The following is a 25,612-nucleotide window of genomic DNA, read 5'->3' on the forward strand; positions in this document are numbered from 1 at the left end:
AAAACGGGATATTTTCCCGTTATTAAGCCCATGGGCCTAAATTAAGATTTCAAATTTTATTGTTTAGAGTAACGCCCCTTTGCAAAAGCACGTGGCGAACGTAAGCATATATAACGTTTGTAGTGCAGTTAGAGTTTTTCACGTGTACAGAACGTTTCGGAGTCTCAAGAGAGGTCAGGTACTCTATACTCAAATAGACAATCTCAATCCATATGACTCAAACGAGGTCGCAATAAATGATAATATCATTATTAAAGTTCATTCCATTTTACTGTGTCTTAACATCACTTTCTTCAGTTACAAGCATTTCCAGAATTTAAGCCCTGGGCTTAATTATGGGGTTTATATTTGTTAACGAGAGGGGTCATTACGAGAAATTCCGTTATTAAGAGAGGGGCTTAAATACGAGAAATCCCGGTATACATTTTTTTCTGGAAAGAGTGAGTGAGTACTGTTTTACGCCACGTTTAGCAATATTCTAGCAATATCACAAAGGACTTACAGAAATGAGCATCTTACATTATTCTCATGTGAGAAATCGAACGGGTCTTCAGCGAGACGAGCGAACAGGGCTAACACCATCTGAGACAACTGGGCTAACACCATCCCAACTGACGCCGAACAATTATATATATGTTTAAAAGGATTTCTCTGGCTACCCAGCATGTCTAGAGGACAATAATGTTTCTGGTATAAACCAAATTAATCAGGCAAATTAGCTTTTAGGCACTTTTTGAAAGAAATATTCTACAAAATATAATCCAAGATTTATACCCTTTGATGAGTACCTCTGTGTCTGTACATATGATAAAAAGTCATACAACGTTTACGATGGTTTTAAATATGGTAGAGTCATTTCTAAATCTAGTATCTTCTATTAATTTTGACGTCCTAGGTTTGTTTCAAGGGATAAACTCACATACCGTCCCACAGAAACCGTAATCGATTGACTCTACACATGCTATGTCAATGTTTATTTCAGTACCCCGTCAAGTGCTTCCTGTGTTGAAGCCAAATGTTTTATCACTAGAAGGAACAACGGTAATCACGTGTCCGCTATTCCGCTGCTATCAGCATACATCTTAGCTATATACGGAAATATGATCAATCGGATATGCCCAGAGAGATGACCACCCGATCACGTTAGACGCGTTTTGCGATTACCCAGAGTAAATATAACAGGTTTAGTACTTGGTTTTTCTATAGACACATTCCTTTCTTCCCACACTGGCCGTAAAACTAAGCTTTATGCGATATCCTTTGTTCTGATCGTACAAAAGAATCAATGGTCAACTCACTATGGGTCTTTGTCTGAAAACACGTTGCCTTGCTAGAGAGCCGTACTGGAACCAGGCTACCCAAACACGTGGTTTTACTCGAGGTGAAATACATGCTTTGTTGATAAAATACTCAACAAATATCTTTGTCTCACGCAGATGACGCTGTAAGGTTGTAGGCTCTAATCGAATCATCTGAATCATCAGTTTTGTAGGCAGGCGCTGGGAGCTGCTTGTCTTCATATATAATGTATTATTTATGTTGTGTCGGCAATCGCGAGACAGACACAATGACGTACGCGACGTCTTCAAAGCAATACTCGGCTTGTGTCTGCGAAAGGTTGGGTTACATGAAAATACTGACGTGATTTCGAATATGTTTCAGGTGTAGAAAGTGCCACAGTATAACATGACTAGTATCTATGTCCACTTCAAGCAAGCAGAATTGAGGCTAAACTAAGGGCCCGGTTGAGAACAGAACATTGATTGTTTCAAACAAACCTACTTTACCAAAGGGTATTCTACACAACATTTGATAGTACTCATATAATCTGATACAAACATACAAATCGAATAAGGTTAAGTATATTTTGACTATAAATTTCCATTTATTATATCGGGAGTTCTATATTTGATGTGGAGCCGTTTGAAACCTCCAGCTAAAATACCTTTCAATAACAACAAATTTAAAAAATGTGAACTTTATCTCCTGAAGGAAATGAGCCAAGATAATCATATTGTGAGATAAGTTTAATGATGCATAAATTGATAAACTGTGAAGAAACTTCGTAAACAACGTGAGTAAAAAACAAGTAAAAGAGTGATGGTGCTAAGATGGTATTCAAGTTTGTAACTGTCTGGGCATTGCATAGAGGTGATGTCAAACTAAACTGTGTTGTGACTGGCCGCTCGGAGAAGAACAAACGAACACAAAAAATCCTACAGGACCACATCACACGTTGGTGACGAGACAACCTTCTGGTTCCACAGGGGGCGTCTTGCTTTCGGCGGCGCTACTTCCGGAAATAGCGGAAGTAGGTGTCAGGTCAACAGACTGGTCTCTGCTCAAGCGCCCCCTAGCGGAACCAGAGTCTAAAGATTGATCCCGACTTAGCCGACCACGGCTATTGAATAAATGCAGGGCTTTAGGTGAGTTAGGAAGACCGCCTCGTCTCTCAGAGTCAAATATCTTGGCCACTACTGATGATATAGGTTCTCCCGATGGAGACACTTGAAATACATTGGCCTGTTTCTGTAACTGAAGTCTCTTTGGATCGTCTTCTGAGTTAGAACTGGAATCAGATACACCTAAAACAGTTGGTCGTTCAGACCCGTCAGTGTCCTCCGCTGACTGAACGCTTATCTGTTCTTCTTCCGTTTTTCTATCCTCCTCTCCATGAACTGCCACCTCCTCCTCATTTCGATCTGTCATCAACCTTTCAAGCTCAGAGCCCTGCGACATCTCCATAGCAAGCCTGGATTTTTCAAGTTGTTCTAGTCTTTCTGTTACAATTTGAACCCTACGTAGTTTCGTTGCAGTGAATGGATCTCTTTTGAGGCTCATGAACATTTCAAAAGTTTTGGTCTCTTCCATTTCGCGCTTCTCGCGCTTCAGGTAGGTTATGATACCGACTACAATACCCAGGGAGTAGAACAGAAGCGTGACGACGATGTATAACAGGGCATTGCGGTCGTCGTTGTCGATGGCGGCGTCGCGACTGGTGGTGTTGTAGACTTCGGTGGTGACCAAGAGGGTAGAGCATGGTATCCGTAGGTTGGTCGCAGGAGGCATGCCGGGGTCGGGGCTACACAAGCCCCTCCCTCACACGTAGCTCTGTGAGGTCACGGGTGGACACGCCCATCTGAAACAAACAAACGTGGTTAGTAATGTGTTGGAAAAATAATCTTGTGCACAAATGTATGTTCAAACTTGTTAATTTTTACCTGATTACTTTAATCACCAAGTTGTTCTTATTTTCGCCTTGGAGTCATTTGCAAACAATATCGCTACGGTAGGTCATGTATGAGCCTGGTTTGCTGGGTAGGCTGCGCTTGCGCTGTATCATATTGTGCCCGTGTTGGGCACTTCCTAAGACGAAAACCCATTCTGTAAAACGAAAACCCATTCTGTAAAATGGAACCCACAAACAAAACCAACCAACCAACCAACAGCACGTAGATCCCAAAGGCCCGAGTCTTGTGGCCCTGTAACATTACTGCGCATTAAGTCACCGCCTCCGAGACCTTGAGAAAAACATGTTTTCCGGGAGTTGCGCCCTCCCTACGACATTTAAATATGTTACTTGTTGTTACCCATTCGTAACTACTCGCCTCTTTCCGTGACCTAAAGAAGACTCGTACCCCTATCGTACGCCATTATTGCCAAGAATCGTGGCAAACCAATCAAATCGCGCGTAGTAAAACGCATTTCGAAGCATGAAAATGGCGTCACCGTTGAAGTTTGAAACTTTGCTAAACTATGCAAAGGACAATTTAATAATAAACTTTGAGCTAAAGGATCAGAAACTTTAAACACTGAGCTTGTCCGTTGTCAACATATTTACAGACATTCTGTCTCTTCCCACAGAAGGTTACTTGTCATATCTTCCTACTAACCTCTGTTCTAATACTGATTGCCCCATAGTCTTGAACGCTCACACCATGAAAGGGTTCTGCTGTTTTGCCCACGGGATGTAGGATATTCTAGAGCCATGTTTGGAAATTCAGAGTTATCTTTCCTTGGTGATAGCACTAGACTATTTTCATACCAGTGCCCGTTTGCGCTTAGTCAGGGCCCAGTCGTAAACATGGCCACGAGAGGGGTACGAGACGCCATCCGGCTTGCCGGAATGACACGAGTAGTTACGAATGGTTGTTACCCTGTCTGGCGCTTGACATTTACTGTATAAAGAAAAGAACTCAGGGTGTACAGCATGGTAGATCAGTAGGCTCGAACTATGAAACGGATTGTAGTTGTCCGGATTAGCGCTAACGCAAACGCACGTGCAGACACACAAGCGCGCAAGTGCAATAATTAAACCCAGGTAGACACCCCCATCAACCAGGAACAATGCAAAACTCCATTATCCAGGAGTAATCCCGCCAGTGTGGTATAGACTGTCCTTCAGCTTGAACAAAACCAAATATGTTCCCATTGACTTCTATAGTGACATTTTATTTTATTTATTTTTAACCCAGCCATCAACAGTTATTACATGTACATGTTAAATAGCCTGGCCTGCAAGAAGCAATAAAAATATAAAAACATTACCACCTTAGCCAGCTCCTTTTCCGAGTACAGGAAGCTAAACAGACCAACCCCAGTTTCGCAGAAAATGTCAACCGCTTGAAAATATCTTTGGTTACATTCAGCAAAAGTCATCAGTAAAAACAGCGCTAAATAGTTAAAAAAAAAGTCAGTTTTAATTTCAAAATTACTGGATGGGTGTACATTTTAAATCCTAAAAAATCTTACACAAAATCACCCACATCTGTCTGACGGTCCAGTCTGCACTGAAGGCTTGCTAAACTACGGATTCTGATTTGGCGTAGTATAACCTTTACATGTCTGGAATGCAGGCAGTATACTTACAACTCTTGAGATTTGGACATGCGTTCGACAAGGGTCTTTACTGTTACCCTCGCCTTTAACAGATAAAACACCATAGCCTCCCCTTTGACGTTTGATTATGAAGCTGTCTCAAACTGTGACGACATAAGACCCCACACAGATGCAGAGATATCACCCTGTCGACTCGAGTTACTATCGATTATTGTAAGAATGTACAGGACTGCGGGAGTCATTGCGACACACCAATAATCACGCCTCTGTTTACGTGAAGGGAATCTGGTATTCGATATTCTTCCATCCTTTATGTCGGTGGACCTTCACATTTAAAATGTTAACCTATGGTCGATAGTAAGATGGCTTGGGATCAGAAGCGTAAATTGTGGATTTGTTGAAAAGACTAGCTTCTGGTTGATAGTGATGCGACTACCGCGTACTTGGTAGTGAGACTAGCCTATGGTTGACGAGAAAAGATTAGTCTCATCTTACAGACGTGTTCTGAGGCGGGTTCAGAACCGCGAGCGCCCGCATCGGCCCTGAACGGACGCGAGCGCTTGGTTACAATAAACCATTCGTGACCAACTCGTGTTGTTCCGGGACAAGCCGAATAGCTTCTTTTATTATATTCTTAAGGGTGAAATACTGTAAATATTGGTGAAAAGAAACATGGTATTTTCATTTTCACTGAGTAGAATATCACTTTTGCCTGGAACTAAGAAACGCGAACTACGAAATCGATGTCTCGATCATTTATAAACAAAGATCAAATTATAATAAATAGAATGTTTTGTTAATGTTGTCAATGGTTACGCCACTCGTGAACATATATATCAACTTTGTCAGAACACTCGATGAAATATACATGTTATTTGACAACATTAACAAAATATCCTCCATGCCTTCATTTTGGAGGTTACGGAAAGGGGCGAGTGGTGACGAATGACATTAAACATGGTCGCCATCTTGGTTCGCTTGGCGAGGCAGCTGTGAGAATGGTTCGCGTGCGCGCGGGGGCGCTCGAACGGGCACAGGCGTTCAGGATCGAGCGCTCGCTAGCGTTCGCGGGCACTCGCGGTTCTGAACATGCCTCGGGTCTGTCAGAGTCTACATAGCAGTCACTTGGTGACGTGGGCGGGGGGTTAGCCTAGTGGTTGAAGCGTGTTCGTCACACCAAAGACAGGGGTTCGAACCCCCACATAAGTACAGTGCAAGCCTCCTTTCGTGTCCCAGTATATTGCTAAAAGCGGAGTAAACTTATACCCACTCACTTGGTGATGTGTAAGAGCCTTGAGATATAGAAAGTAGGCTTGATAAGAAGGGTATGCGTTTAGTGTTTGGCATGTAGTCCAAAGGAAACGTTTACCCATTATAACTCATTCCCTTGTCTTGTTCCTCATTCCCGTTTAGATCGAGACATTCGAATTAATATTTTTCTCAGTTTGCAAACAATAGATAATTTCATTGAAAGACATCAGCGGCAACCCTTCCTGGCAGGTTCTCCCAAAATGGTGAAACTCTGAGACCTGCAATTTGTGGGCATTTCTCCCGCATCTCACCGTTTTAAACCAGATATACTATTTAAATGGGGTTAAATCTAACTCTCACATCTACATATGTGAAGGGTAGGATGTCCATCCAGTTTAGAGATCTCATAAAGTTGAAGACAGACTCTCAAAGGATAGAACATCACCTTCAAGGTCAATCCATCAGAGATACAGCCAGTGCGAAAACCTATGTCAGGTGTTGAAAGACGACGTGTCTTCAAGTGGCTTCATTCCGACCCTGTGATTTTCAGTAGCTCGGTCGAAATCTGATCTGCCCGTCCGAACACTTACTTATCTGCTAGCAAGACGTTGCAGCTACGTATTACAGGAACAAATTAGATTGTAATTATTTTTCTTGGACTCCCTGAATGGGCAGAAGGCAGATGGTTGACTATAATCAACATGTCCTTTCTCCATCCGGACTTCCTGTCACGTGACTACTGGTTTGTGTCGGTACATAACATGGTTGCACCTGGCGTTCTCATCTGTGTTAGTGAACATGGACCATTAATTACCATTTGTGTCAAGGGGCGGTAGGGTAGCCTAGTGGTTAAAGCGTTCGCTCGTCATGCCGAAAACCCGGGTTCGATTCCCCACATGGGTACAATGTGTAGACCCATTTCTGGTGTCCCTCGCCGTGATATTGCTGGAATATTGCTAAAAGCGCCGTAAAACCATACTCACTCACTTACTCACCATCTGTGTCAATAAACATGGACCACCCATCACCACGCTCATCCCTGTCAGTGAACACTCACAAGCACGCAGGCACGCAGGCAGGAACGCACGCAGGCACGTAGGCACGCAGGCACGCCCACATCCACGTCAGGCCCTGCCCACCACCTTCCCATTACCAATCCTACCCACCAATTCATCTGAGATCCAGTGAACATTTATTATCCTTATCCCAAATCTCATCCCGCATATCCGTGATAAGAGCAGAAACCATATAACAAATATGATTTAATATTTAATATTAGTTATATAAAAATGATATTTATGACATGGTCACTCCTGATAGTCTGCCCTCAAGTCCCTGAAGCACTACATAAAACCACGGATCACTCCATCGCACCTCCTTGAGGTAGAGTCTTCTTTGAGGCGCTGGCTCCCGATGAGAATCTGAGTCCGATAGTGACGACGATCCGTATCTGTGAAGATAGTATGATCTTGGAGAAAGACTTGATCCGCTTCTGCGTGAAAAGTCTCCCCTCGCTGGGTCTCTTTTTCATTTCAAAAGGAATTGTTTGTTTCTATCAAGCTATATATATTGAGAGACTAAGCGTCAGTCTACATCACACCTAAAACAGCTTGTATTAATTATTCAAGAGCCAAATTCAAGCAGGTCACAGACAGTGACCTCAGCAAGCTGCTGCCCAATGCATTATTCTGCACAGGAAGAATGCGTATGAAACATTCCCTAGTGTCTCTGGTGAGATGAACGACATACACACTGTCTGTCTGTACAAATATACACGGGAATTCAGCCAGTGATTTATACCTCCGCCAGTTTCAAGAGGGCTAGGATCCATCAACCCCTAATATAAAATATGTGAATAGGTAATGTTACCTCAAGCTTCACAGGAGCCTGTGACCTAAACCAGTACATGTTACATCGAGCTGAATCCTAAACAAGTAAATGTTACATCGAGCTGAATACTAAACAAGTCAATGTTACATCAAGCTGAATCCTAAACAAGTCAACGTTACATCTAGCGCAACTTCAGCCTGTGACGAAAACAAATCACATATCAAATCACCCAATGTAACATCGAGCTTCACAGGAGCATGTGTCCTGACCAAATCCTGTTACCTCAAGTTCTATAGAAGCCTGTGACCTAAACACCCAATGTAACCTCAAGTTCTGTAGAAGCCTGTGACCTAAACACCCAATGTAACCTCAAGCTTCAAAGGAGTCAATAACCTAAACAAGTCAATGTTGCCTCGAGCTGAACAGAGGTCTGTGCCCTAAAGGGTCAATCTTACTTCAGGCTCTACAGGAACCTGTCTCCTATACAAGTCAAGGTTGCCTCGAGCTGAACAGAGGCCTGTGCCCTAAAGGGTCAATCTTACCTCAGGCTCTACAGGAGCCTGTCTTCTATACAAGTCATTGTTGCCTCGAGCTGAACAGAGGCCTGTGCTAGCTAAAGGGACGAAAACAAATCAATGTTACCTCGGGTTCCACAGGAGCCTTCAGACCTAAACACCCAATGTAACATCGAGCTTCGCAGGAGCATGTGTCCTGACCAAGTCCTGTTACCTCAAGTTCTATAGAAGCCTCCGTGACCTAAACACCCAATGTAAACCTCAAGTTCTAGAAGCCTGTGACCTAAACACCTAATGTAACCTCAATCACGGGAGCCTCGAGCTGAACAGAGGCTAAACACCCAATGTTACCCTAAAGGGTCAATCTTACCTCAAGGCTCTCTACAGGAGCCCAGCCTTCTCTTCCATCTCAAGTTCTGTGTAGAAGCCTGTGACCTAAACACCCAATGTAACCCCAAGTTCTATAGAAGCCTGTGACCTAAACACCCAATGTAACCTCAAGCTTCAAAGGAGTCTATCTCCTATACAAGTCATTGTTGCCTCGAGCTGAACAGAGGCCTGTGCCCTAAAGGGTCAATCTTACCCCAGGCTCTACAGGAGCCTGTCTCCTATACACGTCAATGTTGTCTCAAGTTCTACAGGAGCCTAAGTCCTCAAGAAGTCAATGGTCCCCACCCCAACTTTCGCCCTTCAATATATGGATGAAGAAGATATTTTTTGTCGAACAATCATACTTCCTACAAGTTAGACCACATCTGGACAAAACGATTTTGTTTCATTTTCAGCTAACTCACAAGGCACTCTTACCTTTAAAAGGCATGTCGTTTAAGGAGTACTCTCCAAGTCATCACTATCCGATGTAGTTTCAGCACACCGACAAGAGTTTTCCTTTGCACGTATGACAGATACGATGTACGCATGGTGATTCAAAGCCAACATTAATGTTGCATTGGCAACGTTGGCTCGACTGCATGCGGTGTCATGGTTAATCTGATTACAACGGAAGCAGTGGCCTCTTGTACACAACACCGCTAATGTAAACCTGACGGCGTGGTCCCCACGTTTGCTTGATTTCCCTTGGGGTATATCACCGCTGTAAGGGTCGGCATTGTACCATGGCTCAGTTCGATAGTACGACTGGGCGACCAGGGCTGGTCAGTTGTAAAGACAGCAAGCTGGTATATGGATGGCGGGTCGTGCCATCATGGTTGTATTTTACGCAGCATCATGGTTGCGGAGGCAGGATTATATCAATTCCGATCATACGGAGGGACAGATAAGATACCCGGGCCCTTTCAATATCGTAAAGTGCTTTTTATCATATCATTCAAATGACCAACTGTGACGCGCACAGTTTATATACTCATGGAATCGAATAAAGAAACACATGAAAGTACAAGTGTTCCTTTATTCTTTCCACATGGGTACAATGTGTTAAGCCCATTTCTGGTGTCCCCCGCCGTGATATTGCTGGAATATTGCTAAAAGCGGCGTAAAACCAAACTCACTCACTCACTCACCCCTATATTCTTTTCTAGAATTTCACCCACAGTGCAATACAAAGCTTGTGAAGAAACCTGGAAAAGAATAAAGGAACACTTGTACTTTCATGTGTTCCCTTATTCATTTCCAGGAATATGTATGGGTATGTATGAGTGAGTTTAATTTTACGCCGCTTTTAGCAATATTTCTGCAATATCACGGCGGGGGACACCAGAAATGGGCTTCACACATTCGAACCCATGTGGGGAATCGAACCCGGGTCTTCGGCGTGACGAGTGAACGCTTAACTACTAGGCTACCCCACCGCCCCCTATATGTGTGTGTTTGGAAATGACAAAAAACCCAAGATATCTATTTTCAAAAGTGTTTTGCTTGCAACAAGTCACAAACATTGTGAACGTGGTATTACACTACGATAGTGTATATAGCGATGGCAACACATCGGACTGTCAAATACCATTCATCTTACAACGAGTTGTTTCGAAACGTATGATCATACGTGTGAAGTAAGTGAGTTGCGTTTTGAAACATACGTTACGTTTCTGAACGAGACCAGTAATCTGTCTTTGTTTCTTACACACTCTTATATACTAAAATCCTACAACTGCACTATTTCACCATGGAATCGATGTATATCCTCGTGAATGCAGAGGCGCATCAATACATACCACTACGTCATTAGTGACGTCATCAGGTATACTTTTTACCTTATACCTTTTTAGTCCTTTTTCAGTCATATGTGTGGATTTTCAATGTGGAGATGAAACTAGATTCGACCAAAGGACAATTATGAAACTCCAAAACGTTATGACACAGGCGTATAGGTGAATTTGACTGAGCCAATAAGCTCAAGGAATTACAGTCCGGAGAGGATTCCTGACGTAAGGTCATCGCCATGGAGCAGCCAATCACGGACCACCCTTTCAGTATCACACATATATTTGATACCAGTTACCCCAAAAGTGTTTTCGAAACATTAATGTATTGTGTTACTCGCATTACATGCACAGAATTGTCATCATGAGGAAACACCACAGGGGTTGAAGGTCCTAGTGGTTTCAGCTTTTTGTAATCACGCAGAAGGCACGGGTTCGAATCCCCGCAATGGTACAGTATGTGAAGCCCATTTCTGGTGTCCCCAGCCGTGACATTGCTGGAAATTTGCTAAATGCGGCATAAAGCCATACTCGTGCAAAGGGGTTCGTCAGGAAAGTGGCCAAAGCAAGCAGGGTTGTATTTCGGATCGTACATAAGGGATGAGGGATGGAGATGCTGAAAATCCATGTATTTTATATTTATATATTTATTGATAAGTCCAGCAGCTAAGGGAAATTACTTCACTGACATGCCTGTTTAATGCAACCAAACATTGTCTGTATTATGGGCCTATGACCTCTTTACTGAATAAACTGTCTGTGTGTGAGATCGGAAGGCAGGGAAGGTTGATCGGGTGGATAGGTGGTTTGAAGCACCGGGTGGTATGCCTAGTAGGGTAGATGGTTCGTTTGTAGGAAGTGTTAATTAGGTCCATATTCATATAGAATTTAATTGGGAAATATAGTCTCCTAGCCGTGATATAAAAGGGTTATTCCTAACATGGACGTTAAATTCACTCACTCACTCACTCACTCACTCACTCAGCTTATGGCCCGGATTGGCTAAGTTTAATTTGTTGGGTTGGTTTGAGACTCACCGGCCTTGACATGTCTTGGGACGAATACACATCACAGTTCATTAACATGTCAGGATTTCGTTAACCTATATGGTGTATATTAAAGAGATTTATCCCAATCAGCATTTGACTGGGACATTACAACAAAGGCTTATAAGACAACTGACCACTGAAGCAAATGACCGAAAGCTGACTTGTTGTTGTAAGAATAAGGTCCCCAACTAAATCAGGAAGTATGTCCCCTTTGGGAAATAATTCCATGAAACATTAATATGACATGTTTCTGCAAGTCAGTCTCCGGCACGTGAGGTTGCCCTCATTCCGTGTTAGGATTACACTAGCCCTCATTAAACCACCCTCATGCCGTCACGCTGTATGTGTTTTTAAGTGCCCTCCCCACGTTATTACACTTTGTTTGGTAACACTGCATGTGTCCCAAGTGCCCCTTCTCCCATTATTACACCTGTTTGGTAACATTACACGTGTCCCAAGAGCATTTACCCCGTTATTACACCTAGTTCAGGTCACCTGCTAAAGTCCCAAGTACCCAGCTCCCCCCGTTATTCCACTGCATGTGTCCCAAGTTCACTTTCACCCCGTTATTCCGCCTTTGTTCCATAGCACTGTATGTTTCCAATTGTCCTAGATCTCCGAGCGGAAGGTCGCGGGTTCGATCCCCGACCGCGTCATACCAAAAGACGTTAAAATATGGTACTTGTTGGTCCCTGCCTGGCGCTCGGCATTAATGGGTACAACAAGGACTGGTCGGCTGGGAGTCAGTATAATGTGTCTGAGTGGGGTATTCATGCTTCACTGCGGCATGGTATCTCAGTGGGCTAGCACTATAAAACCAGCTTAAGTCTGGGCTAGTACAAGCAGCCGCACATACACATACACACGTCGTCATATGAGCGAAATATTCTCAAGTACGACGTTAAAACCAATTTCACCTCACCTCACCTAGATCTCCATTATTACTCGTTTTGTCACACTACGTCCCAAGTACACATTCCACCGTTATTCCGCCCTCTTTCGGAGAGAGATTGTATGCGTCCCAAGTGCTCTACTTTCCCCGTTATTCCACCGCATCCTCTTAATGTGATTTTCCAACATCACATATCATATTAAACGTTAAATCAATACTCAGGAAGACTAATATGATTAACCCCGTGTATCCTTGTGAAGGAATCTAATTTGTTGGAATTTGTTTTAGTGTTAGGCAGTGAAAGATGTGTAAACAGTCCCTGAGTGACTATCTTGTTGTTGGATTAATAAATATTGAACGTGGTTCTTTGATAAATGAGTGTTCAAATATGGGCAGCAGTTTTTGATGTGTGTGTAATTGTATTATGGAATAAGTTTTTGGTTCTTTTCGTACGTGGGTCTGTGTGTTCAGGTCTATGATCAACATTTTGTGCATACAATTCTACGATTTATGTTCTATGTGTACAGTTCTAAGATCAACATCCTGTGTGTACAGTGACTGTACACCCCTGTCATCTACATTCTGTGTGTACACTTCTCAGTGAGTGAGTGATTGAGTTTAGTTTTAAGCCGCTTTTAGCAACATTACGGCGGGGGACACCAGAAATTGGCTTCACACATTGTACACATTCGAACCCGGATCTTCGGCGTGACGAGCGGACGCTTTAACCACTAAGCTACTCCACCGCACCTTTATCTTAGAGTATTCAATTGTTTGTTGGACCGGAATTCGTTAAGAACTTAATTCAGTGTCTCAGCCTTCATTATGCCTCAATAACAATTCAATCGAATTCTTTTCCTTAAAGATCGGTAGAAACCTTATCCTGTGTTCTTGCTGACCAAGCCAATATTGACCACGTCAGTTGTCAATACTGCGGCCAGCGTCAGTAATGTTATTAGACCAAACCTGTTCGGGTCAGTTTTCCTATTGTTAGTGGACAATTCAAATTTATTGTATCGTCACGTGATATGATTAATCAATGATCTCTTAATCAGTCACAGATTATCGATAGAAGTATAACAATGTTTATCATGATTTGAGCTTAATCTATTGTTTAGACTGACTGACTGAGTTTGGTTTTACGCCGATTTTAGCAATATTCCAGCAACATCACGGCGGGGAACACCAGAAATGGGCTTCACACATTGTACCCATGTGGGGATTCGAACCCGGGTCTTCGGCGTGACGAGCGAACGCTTTAACCACTAGGCTACCCCACCGCCCCTATTGTTTAGATGATGTATGTCACATTTGTGTTGTGTGTGCGTCAAGTGTGGGAGGGGTACACTATTCCAACCTTTCAGAAAGAGACAGTTTTAAACAAAGTGATATAGATCTCCAGCAACTGAGCGATTGAGTGAGTGAGTTTAGTTTTACGCCGCACTCAGCAATATTCCAGCTATATGGCGGTGGTCTGTAAATAATCGAGTCTGGTCCAGACATTCCAGTGATCAACAGCATGAGCATCGATCTGCGCAATTGGGGACCGATGACATGTGTCAACCAAGTCAGCGAGCCTGACCACCCGATCCCCATTAGTCGCCTCTTACGTCAAGCATGGGTTACTGAAGATCAATTCTAACCCGGATCTTCACCGGTCTCCAGCAACTGAAGGTAGATCACCATACTAGGGACATGGGGAGCTACAGTAGGGGTATTAATTATAGTACCGTATTTTCCTTCTAACCCCGTTATAATTTATGCACCCTTTACTGTCTGTTCCTTCAAAGCCGGGGCGGTGGGGTAGCCCAGTGGTTACAGCGTTCGCTCGTCACGCTGAATGTGTCAAGCCCATGTTTGGTGTCCCCCGCCGTGATATTGCTGGAATATTGCTAAAAGCGGCGTAAAACTAAACTCAATCACTAACTCACTCATACAACCACCACCTCCACACTCCAACGCCTACACACAGTGCTAGAAGAAAACACTACCAGAAATGGGCTTTACACTAGTGCATATGTGAGGAATCGAACCCGGGTCTTTTTTCGAACGAGGGACGTTTTAACTCCTCTTCTAACCCCACCACCCTGGAGTGTTGGAAGTGTCATATTGCGTTGTGCTGTTCAGTGATGAGATGGTGAGAGTGGTGTTGAGTTGTGTGGCGTGGCGTGGCGTGGCGTGGCGTGGCGTGGTTTTATAGGCTTTGTTGTGGCCTGTTATAGGCTTTGTTGTGGCCTGTGTTGTGTTGTGTTGTGTTGTGCTGTGTTGCCAATGTATTGCCATGCTTATATCATGGTGTTGAGGGCGGTGGGGTAGCCTAGTGGTTAAAGCGTTGGCTCGTCACGCCGAAGACCCATGTTCGAATCCCCACGTGGGTACAATGTGTGAAGCCCATTTCTGGTGTCCCCCGCCGTGATGTTGCTGGAATTTTGCTAAAAGTGGCGTAAATCCAAACTCAGTCAGTCAGTCATGGTGTTGAGGCATGTGGTGCTCTACTGTTCAGTAGGCTAGAGGTTCCTCACCTTTCATACAAAATACTCAGCAAAACAAGCACAAATGCCCCACTTACTGACTAACGCCAGCTTACAGTCTAACTGTTTTCGAGAGTCAGGAATGCATTAGACCACAGGTGTTCTCCGAGCTCCATGAAGTCATACATCAAAACTTTAACATTACATGGCATGAGCGACTAGATTCCTCCAACGCCATTGTAGTGTAATACTTACGTTCCTTGTAGGGGTCGAGGGTATGGTGGGGCTGGTACGTGGAGGATGGGGTGGGGGTGGTATGTGGTGGGTGGTATGTTACCGGGATGGAAATTGGAAGTGGGGAAGGGGCGTGATTCCTTCAAGAATGCCAGTGTCGTGTAATACCTGGATCGCTTGTGGGGAGAGGCTGGAGGATGAAAGGGTGGTGGTGGAGGGGGTTGAGGGTATGGTGAGGAGATTGATAGTTACTTTACAGCCTCGTACATCGGTAGGAAGGCAACATCGACATTGTTGTAAACATTAAGTTCCTGGCTACGCGGACACACATGTGAAGTTTCAGGATAATTTAATTGGGCTCTTGGCGTAAATAACCCCTCTTACTTGAGGATACAGTTAACAGTCTCTCACTAGGTTCTCTGGCGACAGAGTCTCTTGTAGCGTGAGAATTAACATCCGACCCACTTCTGACGCAATACAAGTGTCTGCCTGTCTAATATTTATCCCCCCTACCTTCAAGCAGCCACCCCTCCCCCTTCCCCGCCACCACACACCTATACCCACATATTGCCCGTCCAGTTCTTCCACTTCATCGCCCGCTTCACAATTCTCTTGGAAGTTCAGATCAGTCCAGAATAACTCAAATAACAGTTAAGTAATTTCACGCGCACGAATACAGACATGTCAATCTTTCTTCTCAATAACGATTCACAAGGGATAAACCCCGATGAAAAAAATCGATATATAACAAAAACATGTCCCCGGAGAATGTGTATACGTCTGTTTGTGTTTGGGATGGCATCGCCAGCGACTAATCGCCTGCCCAAACTACCATTCGTTGCCTTAAATACAACTTTATTGCATGGAATACAGAACTAAATTAAACTAAGAAATATATAAAGGTTTCTCTGTAAACCTATTGGTAGCATGCTGGTAAGAGTTCAAACGGAATAAGCGCCTTAGATCTCAGATGTACAGCTAGAATCCCTTCGTAAGTCTAATCCTGATCATTGCCATTGATGTTAAACTGGTCCCATTATTGTTTGGCGCAGTAAGCTCAGCGCTTAAGTCGGTAGGCCTTGATGCAGAAAGGTCGTTCAAAATTTGAACTGTATCCGGTTATAGATGCGCATGCGCGACATCCTTACTTACGAATGTAACATTCGTAACTACTCGCTTCTTTCCATGACCTACAAGAAGACGCCATTCGGCTTGCCAAGAATCGTGGCAAACCAATCAAATCGCGCGTAGTAAAACGCATTTCGAAGCATGAAAATGGCGGAACGTTGATGTTTGAAACTTCGCTAAACTATGCAAAGGACAATTTAATAATAAACTTTGAGCTAAAGGATCAGAAACTTTAAACACTGAAAAATATTTACAGAGGAAATGTAACTGTATTGCTGTTTTGCCCACGGGCTGTAGGATATTCTAGAGCCATGTTTGGAAATTCAGAGTTATCTTTCCTTGGTGATAGTACTAGACTATTTTCATACCAATGCCCGTTTGCGCTTAGTCAGGGCCCAGTCGTAAACATGGCACGAGGCGCCATCCGATGCCGGAATGTTACGATTAGTTACGAATGACGAATGTAAATGAGCATGAAGACATATCTCGCATGTTTGATTTGGTTAAGAATAATTACAACTAAAATTAAGTTCGTCTCCGTGGAGATTATAAGGACAATGTCATGCGTTGCTGTTGTCATGGCGACCGATGCATGACGTTTGTCTGATTGAACAGTAATTAAGGTTAATTATCACTTAGCTATGACGTGTATATGTCTGGAATCACTTAATTGCCATTACTTGCAGGAAGCTAATCCCCATTGGAATTCTTCATTTCCAATATATTGCACATTCGCTATAAGTTAGTCTGAAAAAGTTGGGTCAGTTCTCTTTAAGTACTGTCGTTTATTTTTATGACGTAATACGTGTCACGTGACCAGGGTTATATAAGCCTTGGATTGGAGACGAAGATAGCCGTGACTACTCACCAAAAAAAAACCCGGTATATATACACATACTTAACGTATATATACAACCATGCGAAAGAAGAAAGAAGAAAGAAAGAAGAAGAAGAAAGAAAGAAGAAAGAAGAAGAAGAAGAAGAAGAAGAAGAAGAAGAGAAAGAAGAAGAAGAAGAAGAAGAAAGAAGAAGAAAGAAGAAGAAGAAAGAAGAAGAAGAAGAAGAAAAGAAGAAGAAAGAAGAAAGAAAGAAGAAGAAGAAGAAGAAGAAGAAGAAGAAGAAGAAGAAGAAGAAGAAAGAAGAAGAAGAAGAAGAAGAAGAAGAAGAAGAAAAGAAGAAAAAGAAAGAAGAAGAAGAAGAAGAAAGAAGAAGAAAAGAAGAAGAAGAAAGAAGAAGAAGAAGAAGAAAGAAGAAAAGAAAGAAAGAAGAAAGAAGAAGAAGAAAGAAGAAAGAAGAAGAAAGAAGAAGAAAAGAAGAAGAAGAAGAAGAAAAGAAGAAGAAGAAGAAGAAGAAGAAGAAGAAAGAAGAAGAAGAAGAAAGAAGAAGAAGAAGAAGAAGAAGAAGAAGAAGAAGAAGAAGAAGAAAGAAAGAAGAAGAAAGAAAGAAGAAGAAGAAGAAGAAGAAGAAGAAGAAGAAGAAGAAGAAAGAAGAAGAAGAAGAAGAGAAGAAGAAGAAGAAGAAGGAAGAAGGAAGAAGTTGGGGGCTGTGGGGTGGCCTAGTGGTTCCATCGTGCGCTCGTCTCGCCGAAAACCCGGGTTCGATTCCCCACATGGGTACAATGTGTGAAGCCGCGATATTGCTGGAATATTGCAAAAAGCGGCGTAAAACTAAACTCACTCACTCATTCTTGCCCCTTAAACAAGGGACACTGTCGTTTAATTAAAAGTGCTGATATACTCAAATAAACTCTCTCGAAATGAACCCCAAATATTTTATATATATATTCGACATGGTGTGAACGCCTCGAGGCACAGACCATTTGTGGACACATTGTTTGCCTTTGAGCTCAGTCATAACGAATGATGTTACGCAAACAGGCGAACGCTTGCTCAAATGATTTGAACACTGAAATCAATGATGCTTCAAACTGCTTCCTGTGATCGTGAGATTGGCTAGATGTTTACATCAAACCATCATATTGGAAATTAAGAGACCGTATTTATGACGGTCTCCGTTCATATGGAACTAGATAATCTATGCTGACATCCTGTAACAGAATTATACTCGCTCGGTAATGTTTGAATAAAATAAGCGTTGTGGATCGGGTTTAACAGAAGTTGTGACAGAAAACATATCGATCAGAATTAGATCGTATTCAAAACAAAAAATAGTGATCGAAGAATCGATTTGGACGCACTGAGATAAAAGAGTGGTGATTGGCGAGTTACACTGTCGTGTGCCTCCGGTGCCACCGGGTGCAACATCATCGACCTGAACAACGGCGACTGCCCTGAGGGGTGTTTGAACGGTATAAGGAAGTATTCCACGTTTTAAGCTGGGAGTAACGAAAACAAATATATTGCTCGTCTTTAACTGTCAGCGAAAATGAATGAATGATTGAAGGAAGGAAGGAAGGACCGAATGGACGAGTGAGTGAGTGAATGAATTTAGTTTTATGTCGCTTTTTGAGCAATATCACGGCGGGGAACACCAGAAATGGGATTCACACATTGTACCCATATGGGGAACCGGTTCTTCGGTGTTTCTAGCGAACGCTTTAACCACTAGGCTACCGCAACGCCCCCGAAGGAGTGAGTGAGTGAGTATGGTTTTACGCCGCTTTTAGCAATATTCCAGCAATATCACGGCGGGGGACACCAGAAATAGGCTTCACACATTGTGCCCATGTGGGGATTCGAACCCGGGTCTTCGGCGGGACGAGCGGACGCTTTAACCACTAGGCTACCCCACCGCCCCCGGCCCCGAAGGAACGAACGTAGGGGCAGACGAACGAAGGAACTAACAATGGAAGGAAGGAAGGAAGGGAGGAAGGAAGGAAAGACGAAGAAATAAATAAATGAATGGACGAACGAACGAAAGAACGAACGAACGAACAAATAAATAATAATGAATGAATGAATGAAAGAAAGAAAATAAAAGAATTTAACACAAAGTAAGAAAATGGAACTATAATCCCAAAGCTATGTTGCTCAGTCTGCAAAGGTCGTGGACGAAGAATGGATTTTTACAGCACGTCTTTGAACAGTACTTAATTAGTACAACGATGTGACAACTCCACCTGCCGTTGAGACAGACCAAAGTAAGTGATTCCTATCTAATTTGTTTCTGAGTCTGGAGCTCAGTCTTGCTAATAGACAAATAGACAAACTCCGAGATTTGATTGCGACCTAGCCCCTGAAAGTACCACAACGCCACTATGAACACTGTCACGAGAACAAGCTGTTGATGTCCAGCTCGTGACGTCAGTCTTCGTGCTGTCTGTCTGTATATTTAATGGATGGATATTGTAGGTGACGCCCCACTCCTTTTCCTGTCAGTGTTCAACGAATGAGATCTGTATAATGGAATATGTGAGTGTGAACGTCAAACACGTACTCATGATATAGTCAAAATTGTACAATCGTCTCTGCTTTTACCAGAGATTTCTTACGAAAGTGTCAAGAGTTTCTATTTACCAGCTTTGAAGAGTTTTCAAGTTACATCACCGCACGTCAGTATGGCGTGGACGTCAATCCCAGGTGTTACAAAACATAGACGTTCTTCACTTTGGTGAAACTCACAACCATAGGTTTTGGCATGCGAAATGCGGTGCCTTAGACAGGGTGCCATTCGGGCCTCATGTTATAAGAATTAGATTATCATTAGTACAAGATTTGCTTAAAAGTATAGACTCCTGTCGAGACACATAAATGAGGATTTCACGGAAGACCCAAAGACAGTTGTATATTGAAAATCAGTATCACACGATTGTAGCATTATTTACCTCGGATCAGTTAGTGACTAAGTCAACGATACCGAACTGGAGCACACCCAGAGTTAGCTTACAGACATTAAATATTTGTATCAAAGTACAAAGTGTATAGCCACATATACACTGGTATATACACTAGTAGATACACACTGGTAGATGCATTGGTAGATACACTGGTATATACACTGGTAGATACAATGGTATATACACCGGTAGATACACTGGAAGATACACTGATATATACACTGGTATATACACTGGTAGATACACTGGTAGATAAACTGGTATATACACTGGTAGATACACTGGTATATACACTGGTAGAAACACTGGTAGATACACTGGTATATACACTGGTAGATACAATGGTATATACACCGGTAGATACACTGGAAGATACACTGATATATACACTGGTATATACACTGGTAGATACACTGGTAGATAAACTGGTATATACACTGGTAGATACACAGGAATATACACTGGTATATACACTGGTAGAAACACTGGTATATACACTGGTATATACACTGGTATATACACTGGTAGATACACTGGTAGAAACACTGGTATATACACTGGTAGATACACTGGTAAAAACACTGGTATATACACTGGTATATACACTGGTAGATACACTGGTAGATACACTGGTAGATACACTGGTAGATACACTGGTATATACACTGGTAGATATACTGGTAGATAGATACACTGGTAGATACACTGGTATACACTGGTAGATACACTGGTATATACACTGGTAGATACACTGGTAGACACACTGGTATATGGATACACTGGTAGATGCACTGGTATATACACTGGTAGATACACTGGTATATACACTGGTAGATACACACTGTAGATACACTGGTATACACTGGTAGATACACTGGTATACACATACACTGGTATATACACTGGTATATACACTAGATACACTGGTAGATACACTGGATACACTGGTGGTGGATATATACACTGGTAGATACACTGGTAGATACACTGGTAGATACACTGGTATATACACTGGTAGATGCACTGGTAGATACACTGGTAGATACACTGGGTAGAGATACACTGGTAGATACACTGGTAGATACACTGGTATATACACTGGTAGATACACCTGGTATATACTGGTAGATACACTGGTATATACACTGGTAGATACACTGGTAGATACACTGGTAGATACACTGGTATATACACTGGTATATACACTGGTATATACACTGGTATATACACTGGTATATACACTGGTATATACACTGGTATATACACTGGTATATACACTGGAAACCGGCTGGTGTATACACTGGTATATACACTGGTATATACACTGGTATATACACTGGTATATACACTGGTAGATACACTGGTAGATACACTGGTATATACACTGGTAGATACACTGGTAGATACACTGGTATATACACTGGTAGATACACTGGTAGATACACTGGTAGATACACTGGTATATACACTGGTAGATACACTGGTATATACACTGGTAGAAACACACTGGTAGATACACTGGTAGATACACTGGTAGATACACTGGTATATACACTGGTATATACACTGGCATATACATTGGTAGATACACTGGTAGATGCACTGGTAGACACAGAACTAGTATATATACAGAACTAGTATCGTCGGACATTGAACCAATCCGATTACGAAATGTGGCCTGGGGCATGTTCACCCACTCTGCATTCAGTGCTTGTGACAACTGTTTGAGACTCTGTGCTTGTTGCTGACGTGATCACAGATGTTGATCAAGAGCATCCAATAAATGTTCGATTGTGTTCTGGAGACCTTGAAGGCCATGTCAGTACTTGCATGTTTTCAGCCTCGCCGTGTGAGGTCGGGCGTTGCCGTTTTCAAAAGTGACGTTTGCTTTTTGCATATTAGGAGAACGTTTGGCCGAAGAATTTTATCTGTGTAACGTTGTTAAATTGCGCTGGCATCTGTCAAGTCTATTCTACCAGGGGGGAGGGCGGCCAACATCATTACACTCCCACCACCAATCCAGTCCACTGCCTGTATGCAGTTTGGAGCATACGATTCCCTACGACATCTATAAACATCACGTCTTCCGTCTGTACGGAGAACAAAATAGAACAAAAAACACCACGACTCATCGCTGAACCAAACGCGTCTCCATCGCTGATGTGGCCATACTGTGTGTCCTCGACACCACTGACTTCGCAGTCGCCGATACTGATCAATCAGAATGACGTCTCGAACTGGTGGTCTCGGGCGAACACTTGCGGCGTGTAGTCGATTACTCAAAGTCTTGGCTGAAATCCTACGCAATCCTCGCATTGCTGTAGAGGTCTCCGTAAGTGAAGAACCCGTATGAACCTGTCTTCCACTGCAGTTGTAACCGGATCTGGGTAGGTCACGTGTCAGATAACGGTTCCATAGTCTTATGATTGTGCTTGTCGATACGTGGAAAACGTTGTTACGTTGAGCTTCTGACAGCCGTAGCATGTTTTAATTTTCCAATTGCTGTACAGTTGTGATGATTTCCTTTTCAACCTGGTGTGTCGCGTGGTCGGGCTGTTGCGTTTCCCCCAATTTTCGCTACTTTTGGCGTTCTTCTACCCGCATAATTCTCACCCCATGCATGCATACATGAGAAATCTGTATTTTGGCATTCATTTCGTATGACCTTCCAAAAAAGCTCCTTCAGATATTTCCATTTTTCTATTTTTGCGTTTCTTTTCTGGCAAAGTATATGTCAATCACACAAACGGGCAAGGTACCAAACAATACTTCATGGGTGGTAAAATGAAACGAACGAGAAATGCGTTTGGGTACACGTAGAAGAGGACACACTGGAAGACACTGAATGGGTACATATAGAAGTGCACATCTTGGTAGACACTGAATGGGTACATAGAGAAGTGGACATCTTGGTAGACACTGAATGGGTACATAGAGAAGTGGCGTCTTGGTAGACACTGAATGGGTACATATAGAAGTGGACATCTTGGTAGTCACAGAATGGGTACATATAGAAGTGGACATCTTGGTAGACACAGAATGGGTACATATAGAAGTGGACATCTTGGTAGACACAGAATGGGTACATAGAGAAGTGGACATCTTGGTAGACACAGAATGGGTACATATAGAAGTGCACATCTTGGTAGACACAGAATGGGTACATAGAGAAGTGCACATCTTGGTAGACACAGAATGGGTACATATAGAAGTGGCGTCTTGGTAGACACTGAATGGATACATATAGAAGTGGAAATCTTGGTAGACACTGAATGGGTACATATAGAAGTGGACACGTTGGTTGACACTGAATGGGTACATATAGAAGTGGACATCTTGGTAGACACTGAATGGGTACATGTAGAAGTGGACATCTTGGTAGACACTGAATGGGTACATGTAGAAGTTGCATCTTGGCAGACACTGAATGGGTACATAGAAAAGTGGCGTCTTGGTAGACACTGAATGGGTACATAGAGAAGTGGACATCTTGGTAGACACAGAATGGGTACATATAGAAGTGCACATCTTGGTAGACACTGAATGGGTACATAGAGAAGTGGCGTCTTGGTAGACACTGAATGGGTACATATAGAAGTGGACATCTTGGTAGACACTGAATGGGTACATATAGAAGTGGACATCTTGGTAGACACTGAATGGGTACATGTAGAAGTGGACATCTTGGTAGACACTGAATGGGTACATATAGAAGTGGACACGTTGGTAGACACTGAATGGGTACATATAGAAGTGGCGTTTTGGTAGACACTGAATGGGTACATATAGAAGTGGACATCTTGGTAGACACTGAATGGGTACATATAGAAGTGGCGTCTTGGTAGAAACTGAATGGGTACATATAGAAGTGGACATCTTGGTAGACACTGAATGGGTACATATAGAAGTGCACATCTTGGTAGACACTGAATAGGTACATGTAGAAGTGGCGTCTTGGTAGACACTGAATGGGTACATATAGAAGTGGACACGTTGGTAGACACTGAATGGGTACATATAGAAGTTGCGTCTTGGAAGACACTGAATGGGTACATATAGAAGTGGACACGTTGGTAGACACTGAATGGGTACATAGAGAAGTGGCGTCTTGGTAGACACTGAATGGGTACATATAGAAGTGGACATCTTGGTAGACACTGAATGGGTACATAGAGAAGTGGCGTCTTGGTAGACACTGAATGGGTACATATAGAAGTGGACATCTTGGTAGACACTGAATGGGTACATATAGAAGTGGCGTCTTGGTAGACACAGAATGGGTACATATAGAAGTGGACATCTTGGTAGACACTGAATGGGTACATAGAGAAGTGGCGTCTTGGTAGACACTGAATGGGTACATGTAGAAGTGGACACGTTGGTACACACTGAATGGGTACATATAGAAGTGGACACGTTGGTTGACACTGAATGGGTACATGTAGAAGTGGACATCTTGGTAGACACAGAATGGGTACATATAGAAGTGGACATCTTGGTAGACACAGAATGGGTACATATAGAAGTGCACATCTTGGTAGACACCGAATGGGTACATATAGAAGTGGACATGCTGGTAGACACTGAATGGGCACGGTACAAAAATAATCCAGAACAATATCGATTTATTCATCAGCCAATGACAAGACACTGATCAATACCCATTCAGTCGTGATCACCCGTGTTCTCGCTCATCAATGACTGTAAAAGCAGAGTAAACAGGAAGTCCACAGTAAATATTTAACAGTAACTGTTATGTACACATTTACCATTTGTCTCTGACACCAAGAAGAACACTGAATAATTTAGCATCTCCGAGATAATAATGCGGTCCATTATTCACAAGGCACTCAACAAACAAATCATTGCATCAACAAATTTCCAACGAAGAGGGGATGTTATAATCATTTGTTTATACCCTGTTGTTGACGTATGTATTCAGAGAGCCTTGACCTCACTAATAGAGGAGAGTTAAGTTCAAACCATCCATATCGAAGTCAGTAGTCTTTTTGTGTCTATCGATTCTGAACAATTCTTTGATGTTGAATGAACGTGTTAGGACGTGAAGCCTACCAGTATACGTGGCAACAATCTTGGAAGGGGCATCTACAACAATAGACACATCCGACGTCTTTAAGTGGATTTAAGAAACAGGTGTTGTACAAAGGATACGTTGCTATGGGTACCCAGCAACTGTATGACACTTGACCAGGAGTTAAACCTTCCACAAGCACATGACCAACTGATGTTCTTGGTTTCTACACTGAAAGGTGTTGTCTTTTACTATGCCATTTACAGGAAGTCAAGGTGTAGTTAACAGTGTTAACAGAAAGTCAGGGTGTAGTTAACGGTGTTAACAGGAAGTAAAGGTGTAGTTAACAGTGTTAACAGGAAGTCAAGGTGTAGTTAACAGTGTTAACAGGATGTCAAGGTGCAGTTAACGGTGTT

At 42.7% G+C, this 25,612-nt stretch overlaps 1 protein-coding gene across 2 annotated transcripts in view; it reads right to left on the reverse strand.

The window, feature by feature from the left end:
- Positions 1-2,012: 2,012 nt before the first annotated feature.
- LOC124253716 overlaps positions 2,013-25,612 on the reverse strand; it is a 44,358-nt gene continuing 20,758 nt past the window's right edge. The window contains exons 1-2 of one of the 2 annotated variants that reach the window (XM_046687528.1): positions 9,243-9,262; positions 2,013-3,139 (exon numbers count right to left, since the gene is read on the reverse strand). In XM_046687528.1, the coding sequence (XP_046543484.1) occupies positions 2,230-3,069 (840 nt within the window). In that variant the 5' untranslated portion in view covers positions 3,070-3,139; positions 9,243-9,262 and the 3' untranslated portion in view covers positions 2,013-2,229. Of the gene's footprint in view, positions 3,140-9,242; positions 9,263-25,612 lie in introns of those variants that run through there. The other variant, XM_046687527.1, reaches the window with a different exon arrangement.

This window comes from Haliotis rubra, unplaced genomic scaffold (assembly GCF_003918875.1).
Source record: "Haliotis rubra isolate DU_JTF1 unplaced genomic scaffold, ASM391887v1 Scf55, whole genome shotgun sequence".
NCBI classification, from domain to species: domain Eukaryota; kingdom Metazoa; phylum Mollusca; class Gastropoda; order Lepetellida; family Haliotidae; genus Haliotis; species Haliotis rubra.